This window comes from Oryx dammah, unplaced genomic scaffold (genome assembly GCF_014754425.2).
Source record: "Oryx dammah isolate SB20612 unplaced genomic scaffold, SCBI_Odam_1.1 HiC_scaffold_11164, whole genome shotgun sequence".
Taxonomy (NCBI): domain Eukaryota; kingdom Metazoa; phylum Chordata; class Mammalia; order Artiodactyla; family Bovidae; genus Oryx; species Oryx dammah.
The window spans coordinates 7,228,471-7,243,791 of record NW_024080557.1 but is presented as its reverse complement, the minus strand read 5'-3'; the positions used below and the strand labels follow the sequence as shown (position 1 = coordinate 7,243,791).

At 40.0% G+C, this 15,321-nt stretch overlaps 1 protein-coding gene across 4 annotated transcripts in view; it reads left to right on the top strand.

Annotated features, from left to right (window-relative positions):
• LOC120860722 (sterile alpha motif domain-containing protein 12) overlaps nucleotides 1–15,321 on the top strand; it is a 449,519-nt gene that overhangs the window by 189,612 nt on the left and 244,586 nt on the right. For all 4 annotated transcript variants that reach the window (XM_040236471.1, XM_040236469.1, XM_040236470.1 and 1 more), the window contains one exon: nucleotides 15,183–15,312. In XM_040236471.1, the coding sequence (XP_040092405.1) occupies nucleotides 15,183–15,312 (130 nt within the window). The remainder of the gene's footprint in view (nucleotides 1–15,182; nucleotides 15,313–15,321) is intronic.

Here is a 15,321-nt window from a genome sequence, read left to right as displayed (position 1 = left end):
TTCTTTCTGTCTTTCTGTGAAGAGAATGGACAAATGGGGCAATAGCTGGAGGTAGGGAAGGGGGAGATGGGGTTTTCAAAATATATTGTGGCAGAAAAATCAGGAAGAATATAAATTGTCTATTAATGGAGAAATGATTCCATTTCTCCATTGTTAGCTTTTCACTGGAACACAAGTGTGTGTGCCTATATGTGAACATATATTCTTTTGCATGTATAAAATAGTATAACAATTTTTAGAAATAAGTAAATACGGCAGTCATTTGTACTGACCGTAAACTGAGCACAGATGTCTGTGTCTTCTTCCTGCTAAATACCATGAATCTCTGCTCAATGTTATGTGGCAGCCTGGAGGGGAATGGGTCGGGGAGAATGGATCCATATATATGTATGGCTGAGTCCCTTTGCTGTTCACCTGAAACTATCACAGCATTATTAATCAACTGTGAAAGTGTTGGTCTCTCAGCTGTGTCCAACTCTTTGTGACCTCATGGATTGTAACCCACCAGGCTCCTCTGTCCATGGAATTCTCCAGACAAGAATACTGGAGTGGTTTGCCATTTCCTTCTCAAGAGGATCCTCCTGACCCAAGGATCGAACCTGGGTTTCCCTCCTTGTGGGCAGATTCTTTCCCATCTGAGCCACAGGGAAGCTGTTCACCTGAAACTATCACAACGTTGTTAACTGGCTATAACCCAATACAAAATATAAAGTTATTAAAAAATAAAATAAGATAACAGTAGGGGAATATAAACATTGATGGCAATAACAATGAGAAAGGAAGGGGGGCAGAGACACCAGTGAGTTTCATTGTAAAATCTCAGAGGTTCTAGACGTGGGGACAGGAGTGAGAAACAGGACATAAAATAGGGGGTCAGTAAAGCAATGTTCATGAGTCTTTTCCTTGCCCATTCCTGCTTGTAGAAAGAAAGCCTAATGACCAGGTGTTTATGCCTCAAGCAAAGAAATAGTATGTCTCTTAAAAGTTAACTTTTTTAAGTGTGTGGGATGAACTGGAGCATATTGTGTGGGTATTAGCACTCGAGAGTGAGGTCATCTTCATTCTGGCATTTGGGGATCATTTTGAGTAATAGGTTACTCAGGCATCACGCCCAGTGCAAATGCACAGAAATCCCTGTCTAGTCTCCACTGCCTCTTTTTTTTTTTTTCATTAGGAGTTAAAGATATAAACCAGATATTTGCAGGAAACCTACAGATAAAGCCAAATATGTGCAAAGAGAACTTTTGAATAATAAAATCCTTTTAAAAATTCTTCTTGTATCCTCAGAGATATTCAGAAACATACTGCATCCATATAAAATGCATTCATTTTTTTTTTAAGTCCTGGATGCTGTGAAAAAGGTACATATCTGAGAATAAGTCAGCCCATGGAAATTGCAATTTTTGAAATAAATTTTAAAATTTATTTTTAAAATCTCTCCCCATGTGTAGAACAAGGGTTGGCAAACTTTTTTCTGTGAAGATCCAGATAGTAAATATTTTCAACTTTGCAAGCCATTTGGTCTCTGTCAAAATCATTCACTCTAGTTTTGTAGCCTGAGGGCAGATAGGCATAGCCAAGTTCCTGTAAAAATTGATGGACACTGAAGTTTGAGTTTCACATAACTTTTACCCATCATAAAATATTACTATTCTCTGGTTATTTTAACTATTTAAAAATAAATACTGTTATTAATTAGATTGTGGACCATACAGAAACAGGTAGTGAATGGACCAGCCCATGGAACCACATTTTATTGGCCCTTAATGTTGATGACTGTATGGATGATATGTGGAAACAGCAAACAGAACTGTGGAATGAGTTTAAGCAACTGTTGGCATATAAGAAAAGAAAGTCTATTTGGTTTTCATGTTCAGAAGCTTCTTTGAGATTCTCAGCAAATATGACATTGGAATGCTGAGAATGTGACACAAGAAAAAAATCCAAACCAGACTAATTGGCTCAACATTTGAATAGTATTTACACAGTCATAATAGGGTAAATGCTGCTTACAGATTTTTTTAATTTTGAATCTGTCTACAGTCATAGTGTGGCAGACCAGATAGAGGTTATAGGGCAAAATATCCACCATTAACCATGACAATATAAAAATAATATTGTAGATGTCGGTGGGACTTGGAAGAAGGTGAGCAAGTATTGAAAATGTAGGATGAAGAAATGAACAACCACAGAAAAAATGTAAAGGGGCTTATTTGGAAAATCCTATATTTAAATATATCAAGGCTACAAAGATAACCAATTAAGAGCTAAAGTTATTAATACAAAGAGTAAACCAAGGAGAAGGAAGGGGGACACTAGCATTATGTGTGTGAATTTCTCATCCTCATGGAGAAATCTACAGATAGTTCTCTAAGTTTGGTAAGTTAAAGAGACTGAAGAGAGGAATCATTAAGAGGTTGCCCCTGGAAGTTGCAACTGGGATTGGAGAAGGGAGATATTTAAGTTAGGCTGTGTGTGTGTTCAGCTTCAAAGAACTAATAGTTTCCAGTGAGAAGACATGGACCTTTTGTTTCTCAGTGTAAGTTCTTTTGTATAGCTTCTTTAAAAAAAAAAAAAAAAGTGCATACTTTCCTTGATAGCAACAAGAAGGTTAAAAATAGACAGGATGACTATAGAGGCATAAAAATGACCTAAATTGGTAAGTTAGTGAAAGTACATGATTTTTTGTTCAGAGGGAAATATGGCCTTAAAAATATGTGCATAGACATGGTTTGTGGGAAAATAGTTTATGACAATAAGGTAATTGTGTTGATGAGATCAATCTGAAGTAAAATTTTCTTTAATTATATGAAAGTACTTAAAAGGTAAATGTACATATAAAATAAAAATGTATTTTTGCTTTTATGATAAAGTGCATGTTACTCTATTTTATTCTCTTCCCTTTTATGTACTAAGGTTTTCAGAGCTCTATCAGCCTTAGATTGTCAGACTATTTTGTCCATCTGGCCAGTTTATCTGAACTAGAATTCACCCCTGTATTAGTCAGCTTGGGTTGCCATAATAAAACACCATCAAATTGAGTAGCTTAAATGAGAGAACTTTCTGTTGTCGCAGTTCTAGAGGCTAGAAGTCTAAGATCAGAATGCCAGCATGCAGATTCTGTTGAGAGCTCTCTTTCTGGCTTGGAAATGGGCCACCTTCTTGCTGTGTCCACACCCTGGAGAGAGCTACAAAGAGCTCTCTGATGTCTCTTCTTCTCTAAGGACAGTAATCCTATGGGATCAAGACCCCACCATATGACCTCATTTAACCTTAATTACTCCCATAAAGTCTCTGCCTCTAAATACAGTCACACTGAGGGTTAGGGCTTCAACATATATATTGGCGATGCAGACACTTAGTCTGTAACGGCCCTCATTGAACTAAGTTTCATGTGGCTCAGTTGAACTTACAAACAAATTATTCTGCCACTGAGAAGTCATGGGCCTGGAGAATGACAATCCTTTATATAGGCTTGACTTTTAAAGCCTGATAACACTAGTATTAGAAGCTTTACTTAGACTGGCTCTGACCCTAACAGATTGTAGAGATTTTAAGCTTTCCTGTCCCTGTTAAATATAGCTAGAGCAACATTCTCTTAGGGCTTTTGTTTCCTCCTGAGTGCCAACAGCATGGTGCCCTCAACTTCCTGAGACCCATCAGCCCTCTCTTTTTCTGTATATTCATCCAAAGTGAACACTTAGCCTTTTGATTATTTCATTTGGTCATCACAACAGCTTTGCAAGATGGAGAGAGATGTTTTTATCCACATTTTACTGGGGATGTAGTTGAGAGACAGAGATGAGCCTTGCCTTCCTTCCCATATTGTACAAAAAAAATGTGCCTCCTTCCATAATAAGGATAAAGAGCCCTGGACTAGGGGTCTTATGACTGGTGCCAATTCCAGCTCTAAGCTTGGCATACTCAGGACAAAGGCAGCTCAGATTTATCTTCATTGATTCGGTTAAGGAAGCAGTCTAGCACTGGGCACCTCAGTAAGATGTCACATCTTTTTGTCCCTGCATCCATCAGGTCAACATGATATCATAATCCTCATTTCCTGCTATGTTCATGGAGTAAGAATAGAGTTCGAATTCACTAGCAGTGTGACCTTGGATGAGTTACTTCACCCCTCTAAGCCTGTTCCTTTATAAACTGAAAATAATAGTTACTTTGTGGATTGTTGGAAATATTGTAGGTTTTTGGAAAGATTAAAGATGATTTATCTGAAGCACTTAAAACAATTCTCGCTCCCATATGCTGTTATAAAACTGTGCCTAGTTTTATGTCTAGAATGGCATTAATCTCCTCTGCCACTTTCTCAAGCCCAGTTTGGTCCAATTTAACCAGGCCTGTTCTAGCAATTTCAGAGGAGCAAGAAGAAGTCCCAAGTGCAATAGATCTCTTGACCTCATCTGTCATCAGCTCTGCCTTGTTCTTCTGATCAAAGCAAGTCACCAGGCTCCCTTCTCCCCTACCCATATATTTAAGAGATGGATAAAGAAATAGGTGCTACCTTGGGAATCTAAGGACCCTGGGTCATGTTGCAAAGGGTCTTTTTTGTTTTTTTGCACTGAGGACATTTTTGTTATCAATGTACCACATTGTTGTTCCAAAGGAATTTTCATAAAGATATGAAACAAGGATGATCAACAACCATTTTTTGCTTCCTGTTTGATTTGTGCTTCTGTTCATCCAGTGTTCTTGCAGGGGTTTGCCTATCTGGTACGTGCTTGGAGTGCACATGTGCCCTGGCTCCTTGCACCTGCCCATAGGGTGTGCTCATCTGGGCAGATAACTGATGGGTTTCCCTCCATACTATGAGCAGGCACAAAGGACAGAGTGATCCTCTCCCTTCATGTTCCTCTTGACAGGTGCAACAATCTGGGCTGATAGGAAAGGCAGGCATTGATAGTCAAAGCCATCCAGGACTCCAGAGGGATCTCGTTTCCTGTTGGCTGCCTTCATATGTCTGTGTATTCCCTCCATGAGGTTTTATTGTTAGAAACCCTGACACATACCCAGTATTAAGATCTGGGATGCAGCAGATCTTAACCAGCATTGAATGCAAGCATCCACTTCACAGCTTGTGAGCAGTAGAGTCTACACATCTGGATGATGTGCCTTTGTAAATATTTAGGTGCCTGGGGAATCGGGGATTTATCTTTGGTGTGAAATTAGGATGCTTTCTGTCTGACTATCCCTGGAGATACAGAAGAGCTGACTCTGAGTCGGATAAAAACCAATGGCATGACCTATTGTTGGAAGGCATGAGGTGACATTTGTGTGGTTGCAGCAGAGCCAGCCTGAATAAGGAGGACCATTTTCTCATGTCTCCAAATTCGGTACCTTTATTTTTTCATCTTTCCTTTCTTTCCTTCTGCATTTGCTTGCTGTCTCCCTGCTCCTATTTCTACCTTTTCCACCAGTGCCTTTTTGTCTTCCTCGTTTCATACCAGCTGTTTTCCTTTGGATCTCTGCTTAGTACTCCTAACGCCATCTCACAAGGCCTGTAACTGAGCTCAAGTCAGCCACATTCCGAAGACTGACTGTGTCCACCACACTATTGCTTCCCCGCATCAGGCCTGAGAATCCAGTAGGCGGGTGTCCTGGTGCCCTTCAAGAGATGTGACCGTAACTCTCCTGAGAACATAGTGTGTGCAGACACTTTTAAGCATTCAGATCAACTATTTCTCATCCTTCCACCAAGGACAAGATCGGAATTGTTTCCAGCATGTTGAGGAGCATGTTTAGAAAGATTCGGTGACCTGCCCAAGGTCACAGTGCTAGTGATTGCCAGAGCTGGCCTTCCATCCAGGTCTGCCTGATTCCACATGCCAAGTCTTTCATTACATCACTCTTTGTATCATTCAAAAAAGATTAAAAAAAAAAAAAAAAGAGGATCAGAGATGTGAGCTATCTTGCTAAGAATTATAGTGCCAGACTGCCTCTGCATTTTTGGCTCACTATGAGAGAAATCTAATCGGAGGAAAGCCTGTTTTACTCCCAACCTGGGAATGTCAAAAGCACAGCTGGGACTTGAACCAGTTTTCTGACACTCAAGGATATAGGAGCTGTGATATATGATAGACAGACCTTTCTTTCATTCCTTCCACAAATTATCAGTGCTGTGTGCCAGGCACTGTTCTGAAGTGTGGGATTCTTTGTGAAATAAAAAAAGATCTTTGCCCTTGAGGAGGCTGCAAGCTGGTGGAAAGAAACTGATAATAAACAAAAGACAAAGTTAACTCTGGTACTTGCTGTGGACATGGAAGCAGTGGAACAAGGTAATGAGTTCTGGAAGCTAGGGGAGAGTGTTGCATTTTTAATTAGGGGAAATTGGGCAGGACCTATTGGAAAGGTAGTATTGGAACAAAGGGTTGAAGGAAGTGAGGGAATAGCTGTGTGTAGGTATCTGGGAGAAGGCCATTTTAGGCAAAACAAGGAGTATAGTTGGCATGTGTGAGTAACAGCAAGAAAGTGTAGTGGAAGCGCATATTTCAGAAAAAAGTAAAAAGGGGGCATCACAGATTTAGATGCTCAGATTGCTCAAGGTTGTGTAGAACATTGTAAAGATTTAAAATAAGGGCAGGGGGAAAACAAAATGCTCTGTTAGGTGCACTGGGTACCTTGATGAAGTAATCTAGATGTGGCATAATGGTGCTTCTAATCATGACTGTAACAGTGTTGGTGATGAAAAGAGAAGTGGAGTCTGCATATAATGGAAAGTAGACCCCTCAAGTTTTCCCAGTAGATGAGACATGGACTATGAAAGAAAGGCATCCATGATTAATCCAAGGTTCGGAATTTCAGCAACAGGAAGCAGGCCGTCTCTCTCAGATGAGCTGTAGACAACAGTCTGGGGAGGAAGAACAGGAGGTCATTTTTGGAGAAGGTGAATTAGACTGTTTCCTAACAAAGAGTTGCGGAGGGAAAGGAGGGAAGAGGTGGGGATCAGGTTAGATATAAACACATAACTCTGTGTGGTTAAGAAAAAAACAATTGTGTAGTGCTCTATTCCCATTGACTAGAACAGGCCAAGCATGTAATAAATGTTTTATAAATATTTCTTGAATAAACAAAAACTCAGCATATCAAAAAAAGAAAAATGTTTCCTAGATATGCAAATAGAAATGTGAAGTCATCAGTTATACAGTTTGAAGAGAAGTTAGGCCTGGAGATATGATTTGGGATTCATCATATACCAACGTTTAAAAAAAAAAAAAGAAAGAAAGACATGTGATCCCATGGAGAGCCCCAGTGTGATGTGTGAACTGGAAATAAGTCCAGCAGGTAGTGAAATTTGTCTTGAATTGCTCCAATAGTAAAACTCAAAAAGCAGTGAGAAAGATGATGGAGGTCTGACTTTGGCTTTGATACAAAAGACCATTTGATATATTTGATACAAAAGACTATTGCTTATCGACATGAAATAATAGCACCTTTCACAGGACACATTGTCTAAAGCTGCAAACTTGCAGAGAGAATCTTGAATCTAGATTGCCGTTTTCACAGGTCTAGGTTTCTCTAGATCTGTGCAGCTTCAGAAAAAAAAAAAAAGAGAAAAGAAAAATGTAGTAATTATTTTCAGGTACAGGATTGACATTTGATCTTTATGTATTCAAGTGGTTGTTTATACACACACACACCCTTGATATATCTATCCTGATCCAGGTTTCTGGTCTCCATTTCAGATGTCTTAAGCTGGATTGGACTCTTGCCTTGGATTTAAACTTGAACCTACCATTTAGATTCCTTCAGATTTTCAGTTTCTGTAGTTGGAAGGAAAAAAGGGCATCAAAAATTTAATATGGACAAGTTAAGGGAAAACAACTATGTCAGGCCAAACATCTTTTTTTTTTTTTTTTCTTTAATGGCACCACCATGATGATGCCTTAAAATAGTGATCTCAAGCTTTTAATTCCAGGACCCTGCTATATTTTTTAAAGTTATTGAGGACCTCAAAGATTGTTTCTTTACATGGATGGTGCAGATACGGGAGAATAACAAATGCCCTATTTAATAAGGATCTCAAATGATGGACTGAAACCTGTGAAATTAATGTTGATAAAAAATCTGCTTCAGGGTCAGAGAGTGCTAATTTGACAGAAATTCATTTAAAGAAGATGCCAAGTTTTAGAACTTTTCCCCTAAGTTCAGTATAAGTCATTGATATGACTCAGTAATAATGCAGGTTTAGACTTAATAACACATTCCATTTTTGTAGTCACCACATTTAGGACACTACCTTTTGAAGGAAATACTAACAAGCTGCAATACCTGGTGGAGGAGACTGGAAAGTAAAAGCTCTGAAACAGATGCCCGATGAAGAACTGTTGTAGGAATTAATCAATGCCATGCTGTATACTTGGAAAAAGGACTGAAGCTGCGTAGCCGCTACTGCTAGTTAGAGGTGCTACACTGCTCACAAGAGATGAGCACCACAATTAGGAAGCATACAGTGATCCAGATGATAACTGAAGCAGCAGTCAATGTTGGAAAATGTGAATGAAATGAGTCTTTCCTTCATTCAAGAGGAAAAGTGTTTAACTTTTACCTGGAAACTTTCTAGCAGTGAGATATCTTCTCTTGGGGTGGCAAGATGTTTAAGAGCTTCCTTCACCATAAGCTATTTTGGTTTAAACCCGAGAAGGACCAAGTGGATCTCATAAACTACCCGGGGAATAAAATATAATAGAAGAGATAACCTTTTAAATTTTGTCTAGTCACATGTTTCCCTTGAAAGAGTGAAGGTGGCCAAAGGGGGCATTATTCGTACTTAAAAATTACTTAATTTAAATGCCAAGTATTCTGTAAACTAGCCCATCCTTCTTGATAATTAAAGGCCCCTTTTTTGGTAAATGAGCATAAAAACTGCTGGGACAGCCATTAATGGGTTATTGTGTGAGTATGTTCATCCCTCCTCCCCTCTCTTCCTTCCGTTCTCTAATCTTGAATAAGATTACACAATGGAAGACAATAAAAGAGAAGACCTGAAACTAAAGAAAAGACATTACACGATGGTAAGAGAGGAAGAAGCAATATTCGAGTTTACAAATACCTGCAGCATCTCTTTATAAGCAAGTATGTTTACCACTTTCTGATATTTGGCCATAAAGCTTTCTTTGTCCTGCCAATGGCAGTAAGCAGTCTTTGCTTTCTCTACTTTTTCCAGTCAACCCACTGGGCTTCATGTGAGCCGAACTCATTAAGAGTCTGCACAGCCACTAGGGGCTTAAAATTTCAGCATTCTCTTATAAATCGAAACCCAGTAAATTAAAAACATAAAAAGAATTTATATTGCAAAACAAATAATGGATAACTGAATTATAAGATAAAATTTAGCTTTAAAAGTATTTTGTAATATGTTTTCAATATCAAGCTCCTTTAAAACATTTTTTTATTACTTAGCAGAAATGCCACAAGTTTACCTTAAACAACATATAACTTAAGTATTTTTTCTAGAACTTCCCTGGAGGCCTGTCTGCCAATTCAGAGGATATGGGTTCGATTCCTGGTCCAGGAAGATCCCTCGTGCCATGGGGCAACTAGGCCCATGTGCCACAACTAGTGGAGACTGCATGCTCTAAAGTTCATGCTTTGCAACAAGAGAAGCCACCACAATGAAAAGCCCAACTAGAGAGTAACCCCCACTCACCACAGCTAGAGAAAGCCCGTGCAGCAACGGAGACCCAGCACAGCCGATAAATAAATTTCTTAAAAACACAAAAGAATCCTTTCCAATTAAATGCAAATCAGAAACTACTAGAAAATATAGTTGAAATTATGGATTAAAGCAAAATTAAAATGGGAATTTCTTGCAAAAAATAATTTGCAGACAACTTTCCTTTAAAGTCCTTTTAAAGGACTTTCAGAAATGTCATGTGTCTTTTACATAAAGTGAGGTGTCTATTACACAGAAAGCGAAGTCGTCTGAAATGCACATTCACGTTGTCTATAGAAAGGAGATGAATTCAGAAAGAAAATGCCTGGAATTCTGCATGGTGTCCAGTGCATAGGGGTTAAGATAACAAACTGCCTCCGGCCTCTTTCAGGGCCGCAGAATAAACCAAAATTGTCTCCAGGGCTGGAAATCAGATGCAGCAGACCTCCTGAGCATGGAGAAAGAAATAGGGCAGGTGTTTTTTCTAATGTTTGCCTCAGGCAAGATTTTTTTTTAAATTACTTTCTAATAAATATGAAATACTCTCTTTTTGTTTTAGGAACTTATTTTGGTTTAGACTCTTACTGTGAGGGGAAATACACCCTATTCAAGAAAATTATCTAATGTTGGGTGTAGAAAGAGGCATGCCTGTTGAATGGGAGGGGCAAGAAAGTAACACCATGAAGAGTGGACAGCTCTACACCTCCCGGTGGGACAGTGTGATTATTGAATAGACTGACATGAGTTTGACGCGTGTTTGTTGTTTCAAATTGCCCAGAGAAATAAAGTCTAAGCCCTTTAAAGAAATCAGGTGATGGCACTGACTCCCCAAGCTTGGCTGCTGTTGGGGGCATCGTAATGGAGGAGGGGTGGAAGTTGACGGGGCTACACCGGGAAAAGTTGAAGCAAAACAAGTGAAAGTCTGCTCTGAGAATAGAGGAAGCAGCTGCAGACCAGGGCAGCGGGGGTCACGATGGCTCTTTACAAGTTAACGTGTAGCCAACTAATAACAAGTTCAGATTAGAGCCAAGGCTGAGACCCAGTTGATAAATGGGACCAATACTTACATCACATTCCGAGTAAGAGACAAACAGGGCTTATTAACAGTAGGAATCTCTGTCCCTCCCCATTATATCTGTTATGCCTGTTTACAGGGAGGCATATCCCCATAGGCTCATATAATCTTAAAAATATATGCCTGAAGCTTTACCACCTAAGCTTTACCATCTAACACCAAATTTCTACAGAGTAAGAGGAGAGTGTGGGCTTCCCTGGTGGCTCAGTGGTAAGGAATTAGCCTGCCACGGTAGGAGCTGTGGGTTCAATCCCTGCATTGGGAAAATCCCCTGGAGAAGGAAATGATAACCCACTCCAGTATTCTTGACCTGGTAATCCCATGGACAGAAGAACCTAGCAGGCTACAGTCCATGGAGTCACAAAGAGTCAAACATGATTTAGTTACTAAACAACAAGAACAAAGAGTATAGGGTGAAGGCAAATCAAGGCCGCACCTGGAGTGTTAGCCTCAGTGCACCTGGATTTATAATCAAAGGAAAGTTATCACACAAGCATACATGGTGGGCTGGTAAGGGTGTATTCTGCATTGACTTGGCATGTTTGGATTCATCTCCTCCTGAATCTTCAGTTAATGGGGCTTGTCTTGGTGCTGAGGGTACTTCATTCCCTAGGAAATGAGCAAGTGAAAGAATAACCTCCTAGGAAGTTTGGTATATTGATGTGTAAACAGTTTTACCCTCCTGCCTCTCCCTTCCTAATTTACAGCCTTCTGTGACTGGTTTATAGGCGTTTTCAAAAGATTTGATTAGCTTTACTTGCAAAAAACTTGCTAAGGGTTTCAGGGCAATGATGTGTCAGCTATGAATTCATTCAGCTAATCTGAAGGAAACTTTTTAGAGCAGGAAGGAGCTGGATTCAGAGGTGCTGACTTGTGAAACATGGTGGGAAGTGCATTTCTAACTAAAAGAGCCAAATCTCTGGTTTCTTAATCATGTGAGGGAAAGGCGATGAGAGGCGGAAAGGAAAAAAACTAAACAACAAAACATTTGCTCTATCCAAGCCAGAGCCCCTTCTATCTCATCAGAATTAGGAAAATAATTGATCTGGTTGTACACCGTGATTGGAGGCAAAAGTGCTTCCTGTCTGCGACCCAAGGCTGTGGAGTGGAAGAAAGAGGCAGATGAGATTAATTAGGAGCCACGTGAGCAGCGCACAGTGGGGCTAGAGCAGAGAGGGCTGGACTTCCAATCGAGCTGATTAAGCAGCAAGGCGGGGCTATGCCCTGAGACTTGGTGAGAATGGTGTCATTAATTCCTTATGGCTCTATAGAGCGTCTGTTAAGTTCAGGGCTCTCTGGGAAGCTCAGCTGTCATAGTTCTGTTCTGAGTGTTTCAGTTGCTAAGGTTGCCATTACCCCAGCACAATGGGGCAATGTTCTTTGTGGATTATATGGGCCAGCGATTGATTTGTTTCTGCATCAGGGTATCTGGGAGTTTGAACTAAAAGATTTGAATCCTGGTGGCTGGAATAATCTGCAGCTTATCTACTCACTTGTCTGATGGTTGGTAAGTTAGTGGTGGCTGTCAGCTGAGATCTCATGCTGAGGGATTGGCCAAAACCCCTATATCTGGTCTCTTCATGTGGTCAGGGCTTCCTCACAGTATGGTGTCTGGGTTTCAAAGGGGTGAGTGCCAAAGAGGGTGAGCCAGGTAGAAGCTGTATCTCTTTCATGATGTAGTCTCAGAAGTCACAGACAGAATCAATCCCACTATATTCCATGGCCCAGCTCCCTGTGATCCTTCAGAGTTCAAGGGGAGGGAATGTCAACCCCCAATATCAGTGGAGGAATGCCAGTCACAATAAATGAAAAGCAGATATGTATGTGTGTATGTACATTTATGTGCACATGTAAAATCATCTTTGGAAAAATGGAATCTGCCACTCTTAAGAGTGAGAGAAAAAACTTACCACAGCACAAAGCAAAAATTGATTTTTTTTGTGTGTGATTATTTTATGTGATGGCCCAAAGAATCATGCAATTGGAAATATACTAATACAACAATAACACCTGAACAGTTTTCTAAACTTGAATTATCCTGTTTTCACTGTTACCATCTGTATTATTGTTTGCTTAATTTTTTTCTTGAAATTGACCTGTTTTTTATTGAAGTAAATTGATGTACAATATCATAAGTTCAGTTCAGTTCAGTCACTCAGTCATGTCTGACTCTTTGCGACCACATGAACTGAAGCATGCCGGTTCCCCCTGTCCATCACCAACTCCCAGAGTTCACTCAAACTCACGTCCATCGAGTCAGTGATGCCATCCAGCCATCTCATCCTCTGTTGTCCCCTTCTCCTCCTGCCCCCAATCCCTCCCAGCATCAGAGTCTTTTCCAATGAGTCAACTCTTCGCATGAGGTGGCCAAAGAACTGGAGTTTCAGCTTTAGCATCATTCCTTCCAAAGAACACCCAGGACCAACCTCCTTTAGAATGGACTGGTTGGATCTCCTTGCAGTCCAAGGGGCTCTCAAGAGTCTTCTCCAACACCACAGTTCAAAAGCATCATTTCTTCGGCGCTCAGCTTTCTTCAAAGTTACAGGTGTATAATAGAGTGATTCACAATTTTTAGAGATTATTCTCCTTCTATAGTTATTATAAAATATTGGCTACATTCCCCATGTTGTGCAAGATATCCTTGTATCTTATTGTATGCCTATTGGTTTGTACCTCTTACTCCCCTGCCCCTGTATTGCTCCTGCCCCCTTTTCTGTCCCCACTGGTAACTACTAGTTTGTGCTCCACATCTGTGAGTCTGCTTCTTTATCCTTACAGTCACCAGTTTCTTTTATTTTTAGATTCTACCTATAAGTGATATCTGGTGATAAGAGAAAGTATTTGTCTTTCTCTTTCTGACTTATTTCACTTAGCATAATGCCCTCAATGTCTATCTGTGTTGTGCAAATGGCAAAATTTCATTATTTTTTATGACTGAGCAGTATTCCATTGTATGTATATGTGTCTGTCTGTTTCTGGGTATCTGTGTGTATGTATACACATCTTCTTTATCCATTAATCTGCTTCTGTAACTTGGCAACTGTAAATAATGACCTAGGTTTTTTTTTAACTCAAATTTGTTTTAAAAGAAAAGACTTAGGGTAACCTTAAATATAAAAAAAAGTAGAGCGGTTATTATGTGCTAGATGAAAATTCTGCTTTCTGATGACAGTTCTGAGGCTGAAGGAAGCCCTATTTTTGTCAAATATCATGTCAGTGTGTGTTGTAAGATATTAAATATATTAAATACCACTTATACAAAATCAAGGCTCTCCCCTTGCCATAACCTGAAAGTATAAAGGGAAATGAAAGACATGTCAGTAATATTTAAGGCCAGGTCTGTGTACCATCCAGCATCCTTTAAAGAACCACCTATATTAAAATCCTGATCCAGAATGCAAACAGTGATTCAGAATGATTAAAAAAAAAAAAAAGCTATAGCTGGTTAAGCTTCCATCTCCTCTCAACCAAGTTCCTGGGGTCTGTGAGGAAGATGAGCTTCTAACACCATTGATGATTGTTAATGAATGAATGTACTTGTAACCTGCCATTGGTCCACCTCTGTGTTTTGTTTCATAAACCTCCCTGAAAGATCCAGTGAACAATAAAAGACCTCAACTGGTTGGCTTCTACATGAAGTCTTGCAGCCATTATCTTATTACCATCCCCACATGCTGGTGGAATTCACTTTTTCCCTTACCTACTATGCATAATTAATTCCTAGATTTTACAGGACTGCCCTACATCCAGAGCTTCCAGGCCCACTTGCATACTTCTTAGTATGCAAGTATCTAAATCCTATAATGTTCCTAAAATAAGTATTAGCACCTGCTGGGGCCAGTTATCCTAGGTCCTAGAGATATTGGAGGATAGTGAGAAATCGACACTGTCTTAGAATATGCAGAGAAGCCATTTGGGGGCAGCTGTTTCACCCCCCAAATTTAATCAATTACTTAGCAATCCAGTTGTCTTGCTGTTAGAGTAGTCATCAGAAAACACTACTTCCTGGAGACTTTTCCCAACAGAACTCGAGAATAGGTGTAGTTTTCATGGCTTTCTCCACCTGGACCTTTTCTTCCTAGTTTTCAAGAGTATGAAGACCATTAAAGGAGGACAAGAGTCAGATATTCATCTTCAGGGACTCCAGCCTGTAGGTTTGACAGTGATCCCCAATGTTTTTGATACCAGGGACCCATTTCATGGAAGATAATTTTCCTACAGACCAGGGTTGGGTGGGGATGGTTTCTGAATGATTCAAGCATATTACATGTATTGTGCACTTTGTTTTTAAGCTAATGCTGCTGCTGATCTGACAGGACGTACTGCTTTGTGGTCTGGAGGTTGGGGACTCCTGCTTTACCACACTACAGCACTTCTAACAGTAGTGCCTCTCTAGGCATGGGATTGGTGTTAACAGACCTTCTTTTCCTTCTTTATTTGTAGTCGGCTACAGTGAAGCTGTCAAAACCAGTGGCCCTGTGGACCCAGCAGGATGTCTGCAAGTGGCTGAAGAAACATTGTCCGAATCAGTATCAGATCTACAGTGAGTCATTCAAACAGCACGACATAACTGGTAAAGTAT